The sequence below is a fragment of the Xenopus tropicalis genome, chromosome 9 (genome assembly GCF_000004195.4).
Source record: "Xenopus tropicalis strain Nigerian chromosome 9, UCB_Xtro_10.0, whole genome shotgun sequence".
In the NCBI taxonomy this organism is placed as follows: domain Eukaryota; kingdom Metazoa; phylum Chordata; class Amphibia; order Anura; family Pipidae; genus Xenopus; species Xenopus tropicalis.
Window position 1 is genome coordinate 22,576,530 of NC_030685.2, and position 24,661 is coordinate 22,601,190.

A 24,661-nucleotide genomic window follows, 5' to 3' on the forward strand; every position below is an offset into this window, starting at 1 on the left:
CATTTAACCATTAAATAAACCCAATAGGGCTGTTCTGCCCCCAATAAGGGGTAATTATATCTTAGTTGGGATCAAGTACAGGTACTGTTTTATTATTACAGAGAAAAGGGAATCATTTAACCATTAAATAAACCCAATAGGGCTGTTCTGCCCCCAATAAGGGGTAATTATATCTTAGTTGGGATCAAGTACAGGTACTGTTTTATTATTACAGAGAAAAGGGAATCATTTAACCATTAAATAAACCCAATAGGGCTGTTCTGCCCCAATAAGGGGTAATTATATCTTAGTTGGGATCAAGTACAGGTACTGTTTTATTATTACAGAGAAAAGGGAATCATTTAACCATTAAATAAACCCAATAGGGCTGTTCTGCCCCAATAAGGGGTAATTATATCTTAGTTGGGATCAAGTACAGGTACTGTTTTATTATTACAGAGAAAAGGGAATCATTTAACCATTAAATAAACCCAATAGGGCTGTTCTGCCCCAATAAGGGGTAATTATATCTTAGTTGGGATCAAGTACAGGTACTGTTTTATTATTACAGAGAAAAGGGAATCATTTAACCATTAAATAAACCCAATAGGGCTGTTCTGCCCCCAATAAGGGGTAATTATATCTTAGTTGGGATCAAGTACAGGTACTGTTTTATTATTACAGAGAAAAGGGAATCATTTAACCATTAAATAAACCCAATAGGGCTGTTCTGCCCCAATAAGGGGTAATTATATCTTAGTTGGGATCAAGTACAGGTACTGTTTTATTATTACAGAGAAAAGGGAATCATTTAACCATTAAATAAACCCAATAGGGCTGTTCTGCCCCAATAAGGGGTAATTATATCTTAGTTGGGATCAAGTACAGGTACTGTTTTATTATTACAGAGAAAAGGGAATCATTTAACCATTAAATAAACCCAATAGGGCTGTTCTGCCCCCAATAAGGGGTAATTATATCTTAGTTGGGATCAAGTACAGGTACTGTTTTATTATTACAGAGAAAAGGGAATCATTTAACCATTAAATAAACCCAATAGGGCTGTTCTGCCCCAATAAGGGGTAATTATATCTTAGTTGGGATCAAGTACAAGGTACTGTTTTATTATTACAGAGAAAAAGGGAATCATTTTTAAAAATTAGAATTATTTGCTTATAATGGAGTCTACAAACTTTCTGGATAATGGGTTTCCGGATAAGGGATCCCATACCTGTACTGCTAATAGACATGGCTGGGGGGAACTGCAGCTTATCGCTCTTAAATGGTACTAAATAAATAATACGAAAGTTGCCTATTGCTTTTCCATTTACTGTTTCCCTAAACCTTGTGGGAAATTTGTAATTCTCCTTTAAATGCCATATAATAAAATAAATAAGGAAATATAAATGATTCCTTTTGAGGAGCAATAAACCTGGTGGGAAATCTTTAATTTTCCTTTAAATGCCAAGCTAATGTGGGAGGAGTTTTGTAAATAACCATGCAAAATGGATATCTACTGGATGCAATGAAAGGAAATATATATGACGCCTTTTGTCTGCTCTGGTGGAGCTTTTATTACTTCTCTTCCCACCTTAAATTATTTATTGCCTGTGGATCAGGTTCCCACACTGATGAGTCTTTATTGTCCCATGCCTCAAGCCTTCTACTGACCATTTTACATTTTTTTCTGCAGGGACTAGTGCATTGTGAATACATTTAGCTATTGGGTAGAACTGCAGGTTTATTATAGGAACAGTAAAAGCAAAGAGGGTTCTGCATCTTCCCTATAAACTTTCTCCAGTCATCAATTACCAGAAAAAGTATGGGTTTTTTTGTGTTTGGGAGGAGTTCCCCTTTAAAAAGGGCTTGTAATTGATTAGAAATTGATTACCAACTCCTGCATTGCCACGTTAAAACCCTTCATTTACTGTTGGGTTCAACCTGATTCCAATAAATAAGGTTTGAGTGAAAATGCATTAGGGCTCTGGCATACGGGGAGATTAGTCGCCCGCGACAAAACTCCCTGTTCGCGGGCGACTAATCTCCCCGGATTGCCATCCCACCGGTGAAAATGTAAATCGCCGGTGGGATGGCATACGCGGTGGCGCGATTTCAGTAAAATCGCGTTAATTGCCTCGAGAGTGTGCCAGAACCCTTATTCTTTTAGTTGGAGGAGGTGCCCTCTTTATTTTTGCCCGAGAACACAACAAATCTTTAATTCCATCACTTCTCCAACACTTATAGATAGTAATACAGGTATGGGACCCGTTGTCCGAAAACCCATTATCCAGAAAGTTCCGAATTACAGAAAGGCTGTCTCCCATAGACTCCATTATAAGCAAATAATTTCGATTTTTTTGAAATGATTTCCTTTTTCTTAGTAATTATAATACAGAACCTTGTACTTGATCATAATTAAGATATAATTACCGTATATACTCGAGTATAAGCCGATCTGAATATAAGCCGAGGTACCTAATTTTACCTAAGAAAACTGGAAAAACTTATTGACTCGAGTATAAGCCTAGGGTGGGAAATGCAACTGCTACTGCTAAGTTTCAATAATCAAACAAATAACAGATAAATAAATAGATAACTTAATGGAAAGAAAAATGCTACAGCAGCAGACAAAAGCAAGTTTGGGAAGGCTAAGGAAGCTGCCATACTAATTATCAAGTACTTGGACCCCAGTGTACAAGTCACACCACAGTACTACAATAGTAGTTACAAGGGCAAAATAATTCTTGATGCTGGACTTAGTACAAATTGAATTTTTGTATATAACAAGTTATTGTACCAGTTACTTAATCTGGCTCGTTGTGCAGATGGATGTGCAGATGTAGCGCACCCACCCTCCCTTCCTCCACTTTTGTCCATGCATACATACCTCCCTCCACTTGTGTCTGTTCATACCTCCCTCCATTTGTGTCCGTTTATACCTCCCTCCCTCCACTTGTGTCCGTTTATACCTCCCTCCCTCCACCTGTGTCCGTTCATACCTCCCTCCCTCCACTTGCGTGCATACCTCCCTCCCTCCACTTGCGTGCATACCTCCCTCCCTTCCTCCACTTTTGTCCATGCATACATACCTCCCTCCCTCCACTTGTGTCCGTTCATACCTCCCTCCACTTGTGTCCGTTTATACCTCCCTCCCTCCACCTGTGTCCGTTCATACCTCCTTCCACCTGCGTGCATACCTCCCTCCCTCCACTTGCGTGCATACCTCCCTCCCTCCACTTGCGTGCATACCTCCCTCCCTCCACTTGCGTGCATACCTCCCTCCCTCCACTTGCGTGCATACCTCCCTCCCTCCACATGTCCACATGTGTCCGTGCATACCTGCCGTTGCGCGCACTCTGGCTGACTTTGGCTCGTTGAACGCGCTCATTGCACGCACCTCCCCCCGAGGACGGACGTGAGTAAGTGCGTGCGTGCGTACGTACGCGCACGTGCAGATATGCACGGACACACGTCCGTCCACGGGGGGGCTGTGCGTGGAACAGCAGGAACGGCAGGTATGCACTGACACATATACTCGAGTATAAGCCGACGGTTACTTTTTCACTACATCTTTAGTGCTCAAAAACTCGGCTTATACTCGAGTATATACGGTAATCCTTATTAGAGGCAAAACAATCCTATTGGGTTTATTCAATATTTAAATGATTTTTAGCAGACTTAAGGTATGGAGATCCAAATTATGTAAAGATCCCTAATCCGTAAAACCCCAGGTCCCGAGAATTCTGGATAACAGGTCCCATACCTGTACAGGTGCTGCCTCACTCTAAAGCTGGCCATCGCTGATAATATTGGACCGATTCAATTATGTGGGACTCGACCCAATGATTGGATCAATAGTGCCACTATGCATGCAGTTGAATTGAGGACCGCATCAACCTGCATAAGCAGATTTGTTCCAACAGGAAAATTCAACCTGCCCAATTGACATCTGGCCAATTTTCGTCCAATATTTGGTCCCTTTAGTGTTCCATCACTTGCTTTCCTGCCCATAGTAAATGAGCCGTGATATGTTTTAGCAAGATGGGGGCACTTTTGTACTGGTGGCTCTTCTCTTTTATTATGGAGAATGTGATGTGTTGCTGAAAAAGGGCTTTTGGGAAATGGGTTGAAAATAGTTCAGCTCGGGTTTCTTCCTGGTTCCTACAAATAAACATATGCAGGTACATACAGTATATATACTAGTACAGTGATGAGGAAAACCCTGTACATAGATTATACTGACAAACCTGGAACAAGCTCTTTCTGATAGAAGGGAGAATTAACAAAGCATTTCCTTGCAAGCTAGATGGATCAGCATCAGGGAGACATTATGATACTCATGCTTTAAAATGATTATCTGGAGAGTTGCCCTCACACCATCAGTCTGTGTCATGTTAAACTGCTATAGATTTTCTCTAGAAAGGCTGGTTTTGTTCTCCCAAGTGCTAATGAAACCATCAACCTGGCTTATTTACTGAAAGACATTTCTAGTTCTTTTGCCTTAATTAACCTTTTAATTGACCACCTACATATTTAAACCTGTCTTGGGTCATCGCTCTGCCTCTAAGAAACTGGCCAGTCATCAGTATCAAGCAGCCAGTCTTTGTCTTCCTTGTTAAAGGTGATGTAAGCCATAGCTACTACTCTATCATTTGGGCCTATAGCTCACAAACATCCTGGAGACTTACAGACTTACAGACTAAGAATCACAGTACACTACTTTGGTCACTAGACCTGCCCCTTTTGGCCTCTTGGAATGACTATAGACAGGCTATAAGAGGTGATAGAGAAGGCTAGAACACCTCAAAATGCTGTGTGTCCCTTCATCCTGAGATACAAAAAGTTCGCTACAGACCATATTGAGTTCCAGCAAAGTGATTGGAGGTTGGATTCTTTTTTTTTTTAAAAGGGTTTTTATTTTGTATTTTTAAACATAAAAAACATACAGACACATAAAACTAACATCATGTGGTTTTACATCAAGTTATCCTAAATTGTGTTTATTCAAGATAGCGTATACAGTAACATTAGCTTTTAATCTTGTCTGGGTTGGTGGTCCTGTTGGTAGATGTGTCCCCTGGAGCATAAGAAGGGGGGGGGGGGGGAGACAGTTCAATTAGTAGCATCTATCCAGTTCCTCCAGATTATTTTATATTTTTGGGGACACCCCCTTGCAGTGTATGTAAGTTGAGACAGGGGGAGTAGCATTCTGAGATTTAACCATCTATCTATTGTGGGAGGGGATTGCGCCATCCAGTGTAGCAGTACACATTTCCTAGCATAGAACAATAGGCTTCGGAAAAGGGTTCTAATGTGGGCTGTTGGGGTAAGATCATCAACCACTCCCAGTAGGCAAACCTTAGGTGTTAGGAGGTTGGGAGAGAGTTTTTTTCTTGGATGTAGCTCATTACTTGTGCCCAGTAGGATTGGATGGTCTGGCATTGCCAAATGATATGTATATAGTTTGCCTCTCTAGTTGAGAAAAGGTAATCATAGGCCCTATCAGTGGCTTGATCCCAGTCATCATCATCTATGCCTGGGAAGTCCCTGTGCCACATTGTATAGGCTGTACCAAATGGGGATTTGACTGTTGATAGGAGGACGCATATAATGTTGTAGTGAGTTTTTAGTTGAGGGGCTTTGGAGGGTTAGTTCTATTCTAGATGTGATTGGCGTGATACGGTTTCCCCAAATTGTGCCTGAAGGGAATGTCGTAGTTGGAGATAAGAGTGTAACTTGGGTTTGTGAGTGTTTAAATGGGTCTTTTGGTGCCAAGGAATCTCTTATTAGTATGTCTCCCAATGTACGAATTCCCCAGATGGACACAACTCTGTATGATGATATTTGTTTGAAATGGCGAAGGTGGGAGCTAGCCCAGAGTGGTAGTCCAGCGGAGAGAAGAGGGGGTTTCAAGTGGTAAAGTTTTAGTGCATCGAGCCAAGCTTTATATGGCTTGAGCATGATTGGATGTGTTATGCGGATATCTGCTGGTGTGCGGAATGGTATATATGTTAGTGACTCTGTGGAGTCCCCGGGGCTCCGTATATGAGAAAAATGTAGGTGCGGCTGGATGGTATGCCACCCCTAAAATTGTGCCGCCCTAGGCCTGGGCCTTTGTGGCCTAAATCCGGGCCTGCATGCTGTACAGCTCATAAATGACCACAGAGGAGCACTCTGCCTGGAACAGTTTTTGTTGGAAGTGTGTGTTGTAGCAAATGCAAAGCATTTGAAAGGCAGCTATTGAAAGAGTTATTGTGAGGCACTGGCTGGTCTCCTTGGTGGTTTCCCAGGCACACAAAAAAGCAGCTCTAGTTACGTTTAGAGAGAACAGAAAACTGTGTATACACAATGCAGGCAGGATTCTTGGGCACGGGGTAGGGGGTGATGTGTGTGTGGTGTCCCCCAAACAAAGACAAACGTCAGAAGATCTGAATGCTTTAGAGCTCAGATTGGTGACACAACATGCCAGCAAAATACCAACACTGGGTTAATAAATAAAAAATGTATGAGTGCCCATGTAGGGCTCCATCCTTCCAAAACCACTGTTCCTACTCAGATGGCCAAGCCAGGAAAGTACAAAATAAGAAATCATATTAAGATGTGGTCCTCTTGGCTACGTTTTGTGTTTGATCTCAGCTGAAGGGTTAAGCTACAGGTCAGTTTCCCTCTTGATAGACATCTGCAAACTGAATGGTGTTACCCAATAGCACAATTATAATTAGGATAACATGTTGGGTGTCCAGTTTAATTCCTGCTTGGGCACTGCCTGCAAGGAGTTTGTAACATATATCCAAAACATACATGCAGGTTAATTGGTTTCTGGCAAAATTGACCCTACTGTTTGTCACTGTTATAGGGCAGGGGTTGAAGTAAATGATGTACTCTGTACAGAACAGTACTGCGTAATGTGTGTATGTGCTATATAACTAGATAATATAGTAAAAAATGTATTTGTTTGTTGCTGTCACCAACTATATGCAAAAATATTGTGACACTTTTATGAGTGCCAGGTGCTGGCAGGAATTCCTGTGTAACAGCCTAAGCTTCAGGCAAGGGCTCATTGGCGATGTAATTGTCAATGGATCTGAGTCATAAAGTGATGGAAGCCTTTGGGCAGGGATAGGTGTGGGAGTTTTGGCAATGGCTGGTTAGGGTTTTGTGCGCTTGGGATATTTTCCACCCAGGTTATCATTACTGGCCAGCTGAGCTGGTCAAATTCTCTATTTAAGGTATATTTGTTAATATCCTTAATATGTTTTAACAATTCCAATGGATGATTAATAAAAATAAGTTTTGGCAAGTCTATAGTGCAATACTCGGGCTTTGTTTCTAATTACCATTAGGTTACTATTGCCTTTTTATTATAAGGGTATGGATACTACCACTGGGAGCCACAGTTAGTAACCCACTGCCCTCCTAGACTTGTCATATAAGTGTTCATTCCCCAGTCTGCCCAATTACACACACACACACCCCAATCTGCCCCATACCCATCCACTAGTGGCAAGCTCTACCTCTTTTGGTCCCTATTAACCTGAACCATTGCATCTGTCAGGCTTCCAAATGGAGTTGGTCACTGACAAGGCTCCAGTCTGTTCCCCCAAAGGCACCACTGGCTCATATTAGCATTGCATAAAATACCTGGGCACCCTGGTAATTTTTATATTACAAATCCAGATGTCAATGTTTCAGGACTTAAGGTACAGTATTTCCTAAAAACAAGACCTAAGAGGTATATAAACCTTAACAAGAAGAGTAAATAAAGAATTTTTGAAGACCAGAATGCACTGGGATTTTATATAACGCTAGGGATGTAGAAAAAGGTGTGGCTCGGTGGTTTGGAGATGAGAACCCTGGCAGTACTTGACAGGATTGACAAGGCTTTTTCCTGGCCCGCTAAAAGCGATATCTCTTGACCGCAGCCACTCTCAGTCCATTTGCCTGTTGGCTGATAGGTCAGAGAATATGGCTGCCTTTAAAAAATGCTGAGCTTTAAAACAATTATTCTTGTGTGTGATTTTACTTCAGATATCTACTAAGCAGGAGATTTTTCTAATTAAACAAATTGGGTTTTTACTGGTAAGAACTTGAAATTACCAGCAGATAGTGTTGATTTTTCATTAGGCTGTCCAGTTGGGGTATCTAACATTGATTGCTTTCTTTACAGTTATATAATTGCTCAATTCCTAAACCATCACTGGTGATGTTTGTCTCCAGTGTTAATAAATACACCCTTTGCTGTGCTGATGATATTTTTTCCACCAATCAGAACTCGCTGATGTGGGGCACCCGATATTGTTGTATGTATATGGAGTGGCACTTCACTTTCCCTTTCTAATCATATATTTGCCCAGTGGCGTAACATGTCTCACCCAGGCCTGTGAAACATACATTACATACAAATACTGACAGATACAGTGGGTTTGTGCTCATTAGAACTTCCTGCTCTAGTCATAACTATCAAAGGAATCACATCAAAGACATCAAAGAAATCGTTGACTTTAACTTGTTCAGCACCAGCGTCACTTGATCTGAGCCAATAAAGTGGATTTTTTTCCAGTAACTCTAATAAAATTAAATTATTGTTAAAATTACAAAATCATTGGGCTGCCATCCCAGCCAAAATATCATTTATTAAAGTAAGCAAGTTTAATGGAAGTGTTTGTTTCATATCTTCAAACCTGGAACAAAATGTGTTTTTTGCAGTTTGCCAAAAATTTTCAAAATATCAAATGAATGTTTAACCCTAGGGACGCCTAAGGTTGAGAGTGCCTATGGATGGAAATCCTCTGCAAATGCTATTCCCCTAGTTGCTAGGCAGAAGCCTGTGTATCTAAGTTATTGACCCATAGAGCCAGGGACCATTTCCTGTCACACTTTAATATAGTGTTTGGTAAGGGGTGATTCTTCCTCTTTGGCCTCCATCTTCTGACCCAGATGGATGAGTCTGGGGGGCCTGGTGTCCAAAGGCCCAGTAAAAGGTTCTGCCCTAGAGTGACAACCCTTCTTGTCCAAGTTGGGGAACAGGGACCCTATGAACAAGGTTAAGTCAGATTATAGGACTAGCTGTGTCAGGAATATGCTTTAGGAACATAAGATAGTAAGGCATAGCTAGAAAGAGCAGCCTTGTGCTCCACCCAAGGATCGTAGCTGGAGGTAGGCCTCCTTAGGCATTACTGGCCTAAAGTGAAGGGACCACATAGGGATTCAGTCTTAGCATATTGCTACATGAACAGATTCCATTGAAGGGGATTCAGACCACTAGCTGCTAGCCTTAAAGGGGTATTATTACAGTTGCTTCTGGACTCCACCGTAGTGTCACAGAACCCTGAGTGTATCTGACAACAATAATACTACCTCATTGCTTTGTGAGTATTAACCCTGTGGTGTGGTTTCAGTAAAACCCCTTTTGTTTTGTTAACAAGAACCTCTGGCATCCTATTTGTCTTTCTACCCACAGCAGAAAGGTGCATTTGCACAACACACTCTCATTTTCTCCTCCACTTAGTAAGGGCCCTGTGGGTAAGAGAGTTCAGTGTGACCCATAGGGTTGCAACCTTTATGCGCCGTTAATACCAGCCTTCAGGATGGGGGGGCAGACAGTGGTGATACTGGCAGGGCCATATTTACCATAAAGGCACCCAAGGGCCTGTGCATAGGGTGACACATTTAGGGGGGCAGCCCCCAGGTGCCTATATGATTAATTAAAAAAAAAATTGCCCTGCCACTACTACCCCACTGGAGGGCGTGGATTGATGGCATAACGGGTTGGGAAATAGGCAGGCTGGGCAGGGAATAGAGCATGCTTGGGGGGAATGGGCAGGGCAGAGGCAGGCTTCCATAGGAAGAGTTGTTGCCCATCCTATGGGTTATAGTGCTGGTAAATTTGTAATACCAGAACCTGCCAGTCCTAACAGGTGATTTGCTGGCTAGGCTGGTCAAATACTGGCTGGGTGGCATCCCTAGTGACCTATGGTCTACTATTGCTAGCTGGAAAGGCACTTTTTGGCCAAGATAGGGTTACAAAGGTTTATTATTGTTTTTATGAAAATATATATCAACTGTCCTAATGCTAAAATTTAGAATGTGTGATGGGGAATGTGTTGGCAAATGATATTGCTCACTCCCCGCACTGATTTCTTCTGCATGTGAATGTCAGCAATTGAGGAATACTGGCAAACCTTTGTCCTTTGTGCATTTCTCTCACTCTATTAGTCATGAAAGTAACCAGCCCAGGACCATATCTGATTTATATCTGCATAAAAAACAATTACTGGTGACAAGCAATGTACAGAGCCACTTCCCTACTAATGTGGGCTGCTTATGGTCCCAGAGCCTGCCGCTTTGAGATAGCAGTAGCATGGGGTGGGGGCGACTCTGCACATAAAAATATCTAGAGGAAATACAAAATTGTAATTTATAGAACAAACAACAAATGCAAAAGTATGACAAATTTGTGTTAATTAACACAAAAATTATCTTGGGGCAGCTTACTCCTAAAGGTGCCCATACACGGGCCGATTCTAGCTGCCGATATCAGTCCCTTAGACCGATTCGGCAGCTTATCGGCCAGTGTATGGGCACTAGCGACAGGCCTGCCAGACAGATATTGTTTGGGCAGGTTTGAAAATTAGTTGGAACTGAAGGACGCATATAGCCATCGTTCTAATTCTATTGTTTGGCACCCAAGGCCAAACAACCGATTTAGCCTAATACGCCCACCGGTAGGTGGGGAAATTGGGAGAAGATCCGTTCGCTTGGCGACCTCACTAAACAAGCGGATCTTAGCGTGTATGGCCACCTTAAGACTATACAATAGTCTTAGGATCAGTGTTGGACTGAAATGGCAGGGGCCTTTCAGAATACACTGGACCATAGGCCCAATCTCAGAACTTTAATTCCTCCTCTTCTTCCTCAAACTCTTTATTGTCCTAGTCTCTTTTCTCCATTATACTCTACTCTATACTCTTCCATCCATCAAGCTTCCTTGTTCCCATACAGAAATAGGGAATGACCATGAAATAGGGCAAATTGTTAGAAGCAAAAGGTCCCACTGACACCTGGGCCCACCGGGAGTTTTCCTGGTATCCTGGAGGGCCACTCCGAAAGTGCTTAGGATGAAGCTCGCGAATAGCTTTATGTCATAAATATATATGTATCTGAGCTGTATAGAACTGGGAATAGGATTGGGTTTTCTAACCTTCCTCCATGCTGATCATTTTTCATCTCTCTCATGCACTCTTTTTCTTTGACTTTTGCAGAAATTTATCGAATTTGAAGATGCCTTGGAGCAAGAGAAGAAGGATCTCCAGTACCAGGTGGAAACCCTCGAATTTCAGGGACGGCAGATGGAGCTGAAAACCAAAAACTATGCTGACCAAAGTGCGTGGTAGGGTAGACATTGCAAGATGTGCCTTGTGGGATGGGCATTAGATGTAATGTATTTCATTGGGCAGAGCCAATTTACTTTAAAAGGGAAAGCATTCAGGACTTACCCCCCAACTGTTTGTGGGAAAGATTAGGCACCATAAAAGAACAGGCAAATACATTTTCAGCACAAGATCCATTTATATTACTCAAGCTGAAGAAATATGTTAGTAAATGTATACTGCCCCTTTAACTAATCTTTATATGTGATAGTGTATGGCCTGGAGCTTTGCTTTTTGCATTTCTTAAAGGAGGCGATTGATGCTAGTGTCATTTGTTGTCTATTGTTTTCTCAGTCTCCAGGCTGGAAGAAAGAGAATCAGAGTTGAAGAAGGAATATAATGCATTACATCAGAGACACACAGAGGTATGTTCCACCTTGCCTTCTCTAAGGCTTTAATAAAGTGAAGCGAATAGAACGGGTGCAATAGTGTAAAGCATGCTATGAGGCTGATTTATTTAAAGGGGTACTCCGCCCAAACACAACTTAAAATTTTTGAAAAGTAAACATTTTTAAGCAACTTTGCAATATACATTAATTAAAAAATATGCAGCATTTTCATGATTTTTAATGTAATAATATGGTTTGGAACAATTCCCTAAGCCCGGCCCCCTATTCTCCTTCTGATCTGGCTGACAAATTTGAGACTTAAAATGTAACAATAGTCGTCTGTCCTCAGCCTGCCTTCAGCCTGCATCCTCCCAATCCCACAATTCCCTGCACACGTGACATTAATAAGGAAAGGAACATCACAGTGCAATGCATTGTGGATTATGTAGGCCCTGCATGCTGTCTGTAAGCTGTGGAGAAGTTGTTAACAGTATTTTAGTCCCTCCTCCCCTGCCAGGATTTCAGATGATGCAGAAAGAGAAGAACTGTTTTGTAGCTGGATTTCAGCATATAAAAAGGGTATTTATTCATACTTTTTGAAGGAACAGATAACAGTGATAGGTATATTAGGGGTTTAACTGATTTCCCCTTTCTCTCCTTTCTTTAACTGAGTTTCCCTTTAAGGGGGTGCAGTGTGCTAAGCCTCTGTATTAGTATGCCTTCTTTAAATTACTAAAACCCAGTCAGGCTCAGTTTAGTAGTATCTTGTTTGAACAGTGCAATGAGTTACTTACTATATTATATGCCCTTGGCTTCTTCTTCTTAGCATCCTATTTGCACCACTCACAAGCCTGACTGGGAAGAGCATTGTGTTGGCCAGTAGGCTTCCAATTTAGTCTGCACCATTATCCGCCGCCTTAAGGAGAACTCTGGATACTGTTTCTGGCAACTTTTTTCAGTTATCTGTTGGGTGTTAATGGGGTTACTGTTGTATAATAACACTTTAAGCCAGAGCCAAGATGTGGAAAATTCAGAGACATTTTCTCTTTGCTTTTCAGATGATCCAAACCTACGTAGAACATATCGAGCGGTCTAAACTGCAGCAAGTAGCAGGAAACAGCCAATCAGATGGTGGTGTTACAGGCCGAAGGTGCAGATTTAAACACATAAATAACATACAGTTTGAAATAACCACATTTTTTTTTGTGTATTTTTTGCACTGACAAAGCATGATCAAACAATATGGTTTAGAGAATAAGAACCTGTGTGCCCCAAGAACTGAGAAGTGCGTTTGTTTCACTGGACCAGCGCTGTGTAGATTTCTTGATGGAATGATTCTGCTGCCTAAATGTTTTATACGCCAGTGTGCCGGTGTGCCAATGCCAGCGAGAAACATCAGCAGGAATAAGGGCACAAGTAAAACTGGGAACTGTATCTCAGCACATGCATTGGGCAGTGACTGAAATGGCAAAACCACTGATGTGACATTGGGAAAGCATACAATGAAATATGACTGTCACATTATTATAGAATGTTGTCACAGTTGTGCACTTCTAGGACTGGTTATACGATCAGTTAGATGTGTCTGTTTCTGCATGTGCTTGTGGGGCCACACATCCCTGGCAGTGACTGGCAGGGTACAGCTATGGGTAAGGGTGAAGACACATGGAGCTACTAGTAGCAGCTACTAGTTGTGGCTACTAAAATAGACAATGTTGATCGTTTACTGATAACTGTCTCTATGTGTGTTTAAAGGAACAGTAACACTAAAAAATGAAAGAGCTTTAAAGTAATAAAAATATAATGCACTGTTGCCCTGCACTGGTAAAACTGGTGTGTTTGCTACAGTAACACTACTATAATTTATATAATAAGCTGCTGTGTAGCCACGGGGGCAGCCATTCAAGGTGGAAAAAAGGAGAAAAGGCACAGGTTACATAGCAGATAACAGATAAGTTCTGTAGAATACAATAGTGTTTTATCTGTTATCTGCTATGTGCCTGTGCCTGTGCCTTTTCTCCTTTGAATGGCTGCCTCCATGGCTACACAGCAGCTGATTTATATAAATTATAGTAGGCTTTCTGAAGTAAACACACAACTTTTACCAGTGCAAGGCAGCAGCACATTATATTTTAGTTACTTTTATACACTTTCATTTTTTGGTGTTAGTGTTCCTTTAACAGAGGTAATTCTCAGTACTGTCTATGACAGGATATTTTCTGGAGTTTAGTAGCTGTGGAAAAAGTAGCTGCTACTAGTAGCTCAGTGTGTCTTCACACTAAAGGGAAGAGAACTGCATGCTCCGCTGATCTCCCCGAGAGTCAGTGTGCCTTTAATGTGCATTTCTTCATTTATACATTATTTCAGTGTATCAGATTTCATATTCCAAGTCCACAGTGTTACAATGTGATGTTATTAAAGGGGTATCAGAATTATGGGGCAAGGTGTTAAGTTTTCTGTACTCACATGTCTAGGCATGTGTGTCTTTTTCGTACTACATTTATCTGATATATATTTCCTAGAAGTAAAACCAAGACCAAAAAATAAATCCTTATTATGGGTAAGGTTGCATTCATAAGTTTCATAGCAACCTTTTTAACGCTGTAATACATGGACCCGTTTGTACCCAATGAGTAGTGTGATTCTTTAGTTCTGCAGGTCTTGCTGAATCTGGAATTAAGGAATCTGCCCCTTGTGACTAAAGGGGCCCATGTATGTAAAGGAGCCTAAAAGGGCCCTGTCTCATGATAAATTTCAGTATATATACAAGAAATGGCATCTGTGTTGCCGATTACAAATCCCATTGTCTACTGACAATGAAAAGATTGTACAGTAGAATGCTCATCAGCTAGTGAATTGTAATTGCCCCAAAGTACAAGTTGAATGGGCCACTAAGGACCAAAGCCAAGGTGGAGGAGTGGAGTCTGTGCATGATTCTACCATTGTTCCTTTCTTTAGATAAATGTTTACTGTGATACTGAAATATGCAGTACTGGGACAGGGAGCTTTAGCATCTCCCCTCATTCCCCCAAATGTAATAAAAGGCAGTAAGTTTGCCCAGTAGCAGTAACCCATGGCTTCCAATAAGATATTTGCTATTAAACAGGTGATAAGTAAATTTAAACAGGTGACCAGTAACCTTGCTGATTGGAATCTATGGTTACTGCACCTGGGCAAACTTAGTGCATTGTATTACATAATCCCCATAATGTTTAAAGATATAAAAATATTGTTTTCCCTTTTTACGTTTGTTAGCCCTACATTTGAGCCATTCCGTGCTTTATTTTCCAATGCTACATTATATGCTTCTGGTTTTTTTCTTTGTCTTACTTCCCATCTCAACGTTTGTCAGTGTTTTTCTGCCTTTCTTTCCTCACAAACTGCAACTGTCTCTTCTTCTTTCCATGTGGGCTCAACAACTGTCTCTTCTTCTTTCCCTCATCTGTGCCTTTCTTTTTTCATTTTACCCATCTTTCCCCTTGAACCTTCATCTGTGCCTTTTTTTCATTTAACCCACCTTTCCCCTTCAACCTTCATATTCCCCATTCTCCATATGCCAGATTCTCCATCTATGGAATCCCCTCAGGCCAATAACTTTACCCCCTTTCTTTATGTTTCTTTATTTTCACCCCCTCCCATGTCACATTTCTTTCCTCCCTCTGCATTCTTTCCTCCTGTGCCCTCCCTCTCCCCTTACTGTTTATTCCCCACTTTACCAGTGTTCTAGTCTGTCTCTTTACCCATCTCCCCCCAGTATCCGTGCTGTTCTTCCTTCTGGGCTTCATCTCCTTCCAGAACACTTTCTTTTGGATCCATCCAGGGATAGCCAGACATTTTAATTTTGAATTGCTTGTTGGTGCATAAAAATTATTGTTTCAGAATCGCATAGACATTTTTAGTGAAAAAAAGGTGAATAGTAAGGCAAACCTGCATGTCAACCCATTCGTCATTACACCAAACTGCCATGTTTATGTATCACGCTGAGAGCATGCACACCTATTCTCTTGCTCACGTATATGCATGAAGCGCAGCATCTAACATTTGTTTTCTTGTCCCGCTTCTTGTGCTGTGGCCGATGTGTTTTGGGTGTCTTGTCTGTGTCACTGCAGCCACCGCCAGTCCTGGAGAAAGAGGTAATAATTCCCACTCACTCATTGTTTCCACAAACGAACCACCGTGCCATGGTCTGACATTTTTCTATATGTGGTGTACTTCCCCTTGAAATGTTTTATCGTGGGCATCACTTCCAGCTTAGATGACTCAAGAAATTAAAATGGCTGATTTCTGCACAGAAGTTTGTTTTTTTAAAGAATTTAAAATGGTAGCTGCTTCATTTACCAGGGATGTTGCTGTACAAGGAAGTCCCTGTATAAGTCTTTGCACAATATGAATTGCAGATAGAAAAAAAATCAGTAGACCAGTAAAGGCTAACAAGGCAATGGCAATGTTTGCTTTAAGACAGTCAAATTAAAGAATATATTAGCTTTTTTAAACTCTTGGCCACAATTATAGTATAGTTTGTGTTGAGCAAAGCATTATATTGGAATTTCAGCTTAGCTTTAAAGTGCATTTAATATTTTACAGTTATAGTATCCATTAACCGGAAACCCATTATCCAGAAAGCTCATCTTTCTGAAGGTCATCTCTTATAGACTACATATTAATCAAATAATTTAACATGTTTAAACATATTTCTTTTTTTCTGTAATAATAAAACAGTACCTTTTACTTGATTCCAGCTGAGATATAATGAATCCTTAGGGCTCTGGCACACGGGGAGATTAGTCGTTGGTAAAATTATCCTATTTGGGTTATTTAATGTAGACTTAAAGTCTGGAGATCCAAATTACAGAAAGATCCCTTTTCCAGAAAACCCTGAGAATTTTGGATAACAAGTCCCATACTTGTACTAATCATCTTCTAAAATATTATCTAACATCAAACTGCTTTATACTTCTACAACCTTCAAAAATGTAATTGTCATTCTATTCAAACCTGGGAATGCTTCTCTAACCTGAAATTTCTGAATACTGCTAAAATATGAGAATACCATTCTAACCTGAATACTTCTCTCAGCTACTCATATGGGTGAATACTTCTCTCAGCTACTCATATGGGTGAATACTTCTCTCAGCGGCTCATATGGGTGAATACTTCTCTCAGCTACTCATATGGGTGAATACTTCTCTCAGCGGCTCATATGGGTGAATACTTCTGAATCCTGAAGTCTGAGTCAGAGTTCTGAATGGTAGTCTAATCTGCCTAAGGGCTCTGGCACACGAGGAGATTTGTCGCCGGCGATTTTTAAAAGAGCGATTTGGCGACAAGACGAACGACAAGACGCCAATGCTAAACCAATGGAAATCGCCAGCGTCAAAACATACAAGACTACTTCAAGTCGCCTGCTGTTTCAAATCGCACACAGACCCTTTTCTGAGCGACTTGAGTAAACATGTGGGAGGGGTAACTGTTGAGTGGCACCATGGGTAGCAGATCGCCTGGAGCTAAACTCGCATGAAATCTCTTCGTGTGTATTGTCGTGGCGACTTGTCGCCAAAGCGCCTGGGGGAAAAACACAGGCGACAAATCTCCTCGTGTGCCAGAGCCCTAAATGTCAAATTACTTCTTTAACTTGCTTAGATTTTTACATACTCCTACTAATTGGGTTTCCGAAAACCTCCCTAACCTATTCAGAGTTATAAATACTTCTCTAATCTACTTGAAAGCTGACCATACAGAGCAAGATCCAATTGCTTAGCCACGTTGCCAGTTGAGCAGATTTTTACAAGGTTTGGTCACCAACACGGTGGGCCAGATTTGGATGATCTCATTACTGACCTATAGAAATCGCTTGAGCGAGGACCACGGTCATCATCGGATTTTCAAGCCTGCCCAATTAATGTCTGACCAACTTTTGGATAGATATCATTTAGGCAGGACCTCCCAAGGGTCCTCTACAGAAACATATAGACTGTCACCTCTGGTGGGGCCAAGACAGCAGCTCAGCCAATGTGCGGCCATCTAACTACTAAGTACCCCTTTAACCTACTTAGGTTTCATAGCACTTCCATAACCAACTCTAACTTCTGAATGCCCCTTTAATCTACCAAGATTTATGAATACATCCCTAACATACTAAACATCTAAATACTTTTCTAACCTATTCAAACTCCTATATACTCCTCTTACCTACTCAGACTCCTATGTACTCCTCTAACTTAATCAGGCTTCTATATACTCCTCTAACCTACACAGACTCTTATATACTCTTTTAACCTACTCAAACTTCTTAGTATTCCTGTAAGCTACTCTGACTTCTCTATACTCCTCTAACCTACTCAAACCAGTATATACTGCTCTAACCTACTCAAACCAGTATATACTGCTCTAACCTACTCAGATTTCTATAAACTCCTCTAATCTACTCAGAGTTCTGAATATTTCCCTGACCTACTCCAACTTATAAATACATCTCTGACCTACTCAGACTTGTAAATATCCTCTAACTACGGGTTTCTTAATACTTCTGTAAACTATTCAAACTTCTGAGTACATTTCCAACCTGTATTTCAAAATTCCTCCAATCAGAGACAAGAGCATTAAACAAGAGAGGTAATAGTTGTGCAAAGTATAATGTAAGGCATAATGAGAGTCTTAGAGAAGCTTCTGTGTATAGTACATTTCCCTAATTGCCGCAACTACAATTCCCTATATCTGCCAGTAGTATGTATAATGTAACACTCCTGAATGGCAGAAATGTCATTTATGGAATTAAAACAAAAAAAGGGGCAAGTACCCCAGAATAACAATAATGAAGTATTTGTTTTTAGCACTTACCTCATGTTTTTTATCCTGTTCATTACATTTCCTCCTTTACTTAATAAAATTTCCCTTTTGAGTGACATGCATAGAAGTGTAAATCGGCAGCCATTGCTTTGTATGTATCAGGCCTAAAAGCCATCCTTTTCTTGTAATCCCCCAGCAGGAAGGAGCGGCCGACCTCTCTCAACGTGTTCCCCTTGGCGGATGGAATGGTACGTGGGCAGATGGGTGGCAAGATCACCCCAAGCTCGGACCACTGGCACCTGAGCGACCTCAGCCAGCTAAAGTCCAGCTTCAGCTACAAGGTTGGCCCAGAAAGTCAAGGGAACAAAGTTCCTGCCATATGTCTTCATCTCCAGATTCATCTCACTGAACCTTCTTGTTCTGAATATGATTTTTTCATAAAGAGATCATGTTCATTTTTTTTCATGAGTTAACTCTATGATAGCATCTGTTTCAATGGGGATTCACATGGACTAATAACACAATACTATAAATTGCCAGAATATCATATATCAAAATGTCTTTTTTTATTCTTTGCCCAAGTATACAAAGAACTGACACAGGAATTAAGAGTATGTGAAGACTAGGGGTTCCCCTGTGTCTGTGCCTTAAAGGAAAACTATACCCCCAAACAACGTAGGTCTCTTTAAAAATATATTGCATAAAACATCTCAAATGTAAAACCCTGCTTCATCCAAATGGACCATTTTCATAAAAATCTACTTTTTAGTAGTATGTTCCACTGGGTAATCCTAAATAGAACATTGCCATTTCAAGTACTATGGGCCGCAAACAAAACATACATGTTAGATCACATTAGCCAATGAATGGACGAAGTTCTGCCTTTTACTCTCACACTACTTCCTATTACAGTTAGAGCTGCATTATTTCCTGTCAGCTGATCTCTGAGGGAGCACACAGGCCATCACAAAATAGTGCCTGAAGATGTAAAAGATGTAAAATGGCAGTATTTACTGTTATATAGAGTATATATATATATTCAGTTTGGTAAAATTCTTTAATAGGCCACTTAATATGATATAATCTGTTGGTTAAGTATTCCTTCTTGAGGTATAGATTTCCTTTAACAAACCGTTTTATTACATTGTTGTATAAAGGGTGAACACAAATCCCTTTGCACAATATCACCAGCTCTGTATGTGCACCTCCATTTGTTAATTCCTCACATTCATACAAGTTTGTCTCCTCTGTGTCACCACATTAGTCATGGTGCCCTTAGACTAAAATTGAGGCTGTATGAGATTGCATAGTAGCCTAGTGTTTGTAAACCCATCAGGGACCCAATGCATCTCTCAGCTGCCCAGGCTGAACAATATATGAATCATCCTTAATCGGGTATTGATCAGTGAGGGTATCATTTGAGGCCCATACACAATCACAAAAAAGTGAAATTACCACAAGTGGAGCCTGACTTTGTTGTTAAAATTTTATAACCCTTTTCTGAACAGGACGAAATGTCAGAATCTGGTCAGTCGTCAGTAGCAGCTACCCCAAGCACTACAGGTACAAAATCAAACACCCCTACTTCTTCTGTCCCGTCGGCGGCTGTGACGCCTCTACATGAGAGTTTGCAGCCTCCCCAAGATTATGGCATGACAGGAAAAGCCAAGAGATCACGGGAGAAGAGGCACAGCCATAACATGGAAGTGCAAGTGACCCAGGAGATGAGGAATGTCAGCATAGGTAAGGCCATCTTTTCCATAAAAAACTGCTTTCTACATTTTTCTGTTTGAAAGAGTGATTGGGCATATATTCCAGTGTGGCACAAAGCAGACAGAATTAGCTTTACTGTGCTGATATGCCATATTTTCCCAACCTAGCAATGGTGGCCAGCACAACAAAAAGAGGCCTATTCGGAAACGGATCAGGTGCACAAAGAGTAAAGTTACGAACCCTTAAGCTGGCCATACACGCACCGATAATATTGTACGAAACCCCGTTGTATGGCAAATCGGCGAGTCGACCAATATCGCAGGAGGCTGCTGATATCGGTCGACTCGCCGATCGGCCAGGTTAAAAGATTTTGATCGGGCGCCATCTACTAATTTCTCTCAGAGTGTGCATTTTATATTCATGGAAAAGGGCTGTTTTCTAAAGACATATATACATGCAAAATGTTTTTTGCAACCATTTATTCCCCCATGTTTATGTGTTTGTTACTGACCCCTCTGCATATACCTCATTTGCTGTTATATATTATCTGGAAAGCCTATTAGGAACTTTATCCATGTGGGAGTAGCACTGTATCTCTCCTACAGGTATGGGAAGCAGCGATGAGTGGTCTGATGTCCAAGACATAATTGATTCCACCCCAGAGCTGGACATGTGTCAGGATCCACGACTGGAGCGCACAGGAAACAGGTGAAACAGGAAAATAATGCTGTCAACAGATAATAAATGCAAAATCTGAGGATAAGCAAGATAGACTGAATAATTATATACAGTTAATTATCCTTAGTCTACTTAATGGATTTCAGTTTCTACTACTATCACAATTGTTAGCAGTGGCTACGGAGATTTTATCTTTTATGTCTTTTGCATAGAAGAAAACCCCCCTCAGTGCTACCCAAACATTAAATACAGTTGAGACTTTCAAACAAATTATTTTTACCTTTGTTTAGAGTATGATTCCATATTGAGCCTCAGTAACCTGAAGGTATTTCTTGTTTGTCTTCAAATACACTTTAAATGCTTAAAAGGGAACTCCGGCTTCCGAAATTTGTTAAAGAGCCCCACACAACACAGAAACCCCTAATATACCTATTACTATAATCTGTTCTTTCAAAAAGTAGGAGTAAATACTATTTTATATGCTGAAATCCAGCTGCAAAACAGTTCTTCTCTTTCTGCATCATTTGAAATCCTGGCAGGGGAGGAGGGACTAAAACATTGATGTTACAAATTGTAACAACTTCTCCACAGCTTATAGACAGCGTGCAGGAACTACATAACCCACAATGCATTGCACTGTGATGTTCCTTTCCTTATTGACATCACATGTGCAGGGGATTGTGGGATTGGGAGGATGCAGGCTAAAGGAAGGCTCAGGACAGGCGACTACTGTTACATTTTACTTGAGTCTCAAAGTAGTCAGATCAGCAGGAGAACAGGGGCCGGGCTTAGGGAACTGTTCCAAACAGTCCAATTTTATTATTACATTAAAAAATCAAGAGAAGGCTGCATATTTTTAATTGATGTATATTGCAAAGTTCCTTGAAATTATGTTTACTGCTCAAAAAGCTTACGTTGTGTTTGGGTGGAATTCCCCCTTTTAAACTAAGTCTACAATATCTTTTTAGCCCAACACAAGGGATTGTAAACAAAGCTTTTGGAATCAACACCGATTCTTTATACCACGAATTGTCCACGGCTGGGTCAGAGGTCATTGGTGATGTCGACGAAGGGGCGGATCTCCTAGGTAAGCAGTGCACGTCCTTCTAAGCAGTGTCCAGCTCTGCCTAATCATCACTCACTGCCATTACTGGGCCAAGTGTTACATGAAAATGGAAGTAAAAAAACTTTTTCCGTTTATTAACCCTTCCTTAGCTTCATTTCCAAATGTAAATTAGGATTCAGATTCGGTTTGGTATTTAGCTGAATGTTTTACGAAGGTTTCAGGATTCGGCGCATCCTTAGTTACAAGGAACAAATGCTATAATTGTTCATTGGGTCTCTAACATGAAATCAGCTTCTATTTTCAAATAGCTTAAGGCAACAATACATGGGCCAACCACATAAATCTCTGTCCGATTGGCCCATTGGCCCAACAGACGGAGTGTGTATGTGGGGTCTCAGATGGTATGGCCACCTTCCTGTTGTTTTAGTCAAGTTGCAGACAATATGGGGCAATGACTTATTACATTTTCTAAACTGTTTAATTCTGGATCCAACCAATATGAAAAGTCCATGGCTTGGTGGGCCAAAAACATAAACAATGTTTTGTGCAATATTATTGGTAGGTATGGCGCACTTAAGCCTCTGATTTAATTAACTGAAGAAAGGAAATGGATCTTCTGTATTGAGACTGCTAAGCAGAATCCCAGGGCAAAATATGAATCCTGTATTTGCATATCGTTGTAACATATTCCCACAGTGGTTACACAGTGTTGTGTGCCAGCAGAGAGACCAGCAACAAGACCTAGCAAATGGATATGGGCAACTGATCCTCTGACTGCTGCCGGTGCCATACGAGGACTTTTGCATAACGCTATGCTTCATTGAATTGTTAATGAATGACCCAGTCTTATCCTTTGTTTCCCTTTCTCTCCACATATTCCCATTATCTCACACCTAATCACCAAACCGCCTTCAAAAGGAGAATTCTCAGGTGTGTATCGTCCTTTTTCTATTTGGTCCTTGCTTTAAACTTCCTCTTGCCTCCCAGAACCCTGCCTGACAGCTAAGTGAATGGCGTTCTTTGCCTCCTTGCAGTAATTCAGCCCTTTATTTACACAGGGTCTCTCTCCTCCAAAAAAAAGGTGTTCACATTTTTATTAATTGGGTTTTTGTGACACAGTAGGTTTTGGCAGGTGTTTACTTGTGGCAGAAGAATTTTCCCCATAGGACTTGATTGATCTGAAAAGCACTGATCTTCCAGCTAGAAAATTAGGGCCTTAATGTTCTACCAGTGCTATGTCTAATGTAGATTAGATTAAATAACCAAGCACACCCTTTAAGTATGACTTTGAAATCTTTATTTAACCTGGAACGGATTTTAAGGCAGTACTAAGTCATGTAATGTGCATCTAGGCACTAACTGGTATAATAATAACTCTAAGGGCGTCCATTAGCACCTGATGGGCAAACACTGACTATTACACAACACTGTTGACATTGATGAGAGCTATTATAGGGAGTGGATAGGGATTGGCCGCAACCAGAGCAAATTGTATTGGGTATTCATGCCTAGTGCCAGACTGGGCCTCCTACATCCCCACCAGAGAAGCTTACATCCAGGGCCCACTCTCCCAACCATTAGATAAAGCTAGTGAAAATGAGGATATAGGTCTATGAAGGACATAAGAAATAACTGTTGGGAATTGTCCTCAGCTGCCCTCCCTGGATAGTTTTGGTGGTTTAAGACCTTTATTATTAATGCGTTGTTCACCTTTGAGTTGACTTTTAATATGATGTAGAGAGTAATATTCCAAGACAGTTTGCAATTGGTCTTCATTTTTTTGTTATTTGTAGCTTTTTAATTATTTCAGTGTTTGTTCGGCAGCTTTGGAGTTTCAGCAGCTATCTGCTTGCTAGGGTCCAAATTACCTTAGCAACCAGGGAGGGGTTTAAATGAGAAACGGGAGTATGAATAGGAGAGGACCTGAATAGAAAAATAAGTTCTAAAGAGTAACAATAATGATAGAATTGTAGCTGCACAGAGCAATAGTTTTCTGGATGCTGGGGTCAGTGACCCCCATTTGAAAGCTGCAAGGAGTTAGAAGAAGAGGGCAAATAATTTAAAAGCTATACAAAATAGTGAAGACCAATTGAAAAGTTGCTTAGAAGTGGCTAGCCTATAATATGCAAAAAGTTAACTTAAAGGTGAACCACCCCTAAAACTTTACTACCATAAAATCCATCCAAGTGGGAAATAGGATGAAGTGCGCTCTTTAGATTGGCAGTGCATGGCAGCAGCGCTATTATGGCTAATATCCAGTCACTTCCTAACAGCTGCTCTGTTTTCTTTTCCTCCCCTCTCTACTGCCTCCCTCTGTCTCCCCACGGGGCTGCACTCCTAGTGCGGGATGATTTCTTTGGTAAGGCCGCGGCCTGCGTTTGTCATCTGTATGCCAGGCTTCTTTCTGACTTGCTGCATCTCCTGCTTTATACACTGTTTGTGAAATCTAAGTTTTGGGGGTTTTCAGAACTCAGTTTATTTATTTATTTATTGTTTATTTTTAACTTTAAGCAGTGTATCACTTTGATATTTTATTAACCTATTAATAACCTTTACTTAACAACTAAATTAAAAAAACGTATGAATTTAATGTATTGTTACTTTTTTTTCCTGCTTTTATGTTCTGCCTCAGTGGCTGCTCCCATAGCTTCCATGGCATATCATTGGTTACAACTAAACGC

General features: G+C 40.8%; 1 protein-coding gene across 17 annotated transcripts in view; it reads left to right on the plus strand.

Annotated features, from left to right (window-relative positions):
• Positions 1-24,661, plus strand: part of mapk8ip3 (mitogen-activated protein kinase 8 interacting protein 3) — a 58,656-nt gene that overhangs the window by 12,087 nt on the left and 21,908 nt on the right. For 3 of the 17 annotated variants that reach the window (XM_012970137.3, XM_012970144.3, XM_012970143.3), the window contains exons 3-12: positions 11,241-11,361; positions 11,703-11,773; positions 12,796-12,887; positions 15,847-15,870; positions 18,720-18,864; positions 20,032-20,266; positions 20,842-20,944; positions 21,883-22,001; positions 22,899-22,910; positions 24,322-24,339. In XM_012970137.3, coding sequence (XP_012825591.1) covers positions 11,241-11,361; positions 11,703-11,773; positions 12,796-12,887; positions 15,847-15,870; positions 18,720-18,864; positions 20,032-20,266; positions 20,842-20,944; positions 21,883-22,001; positions 22,899-22,910; positions 24,322-24,339 — 940 coding nt within the window. 17 annotated transcript variants of the gene reach the window in all.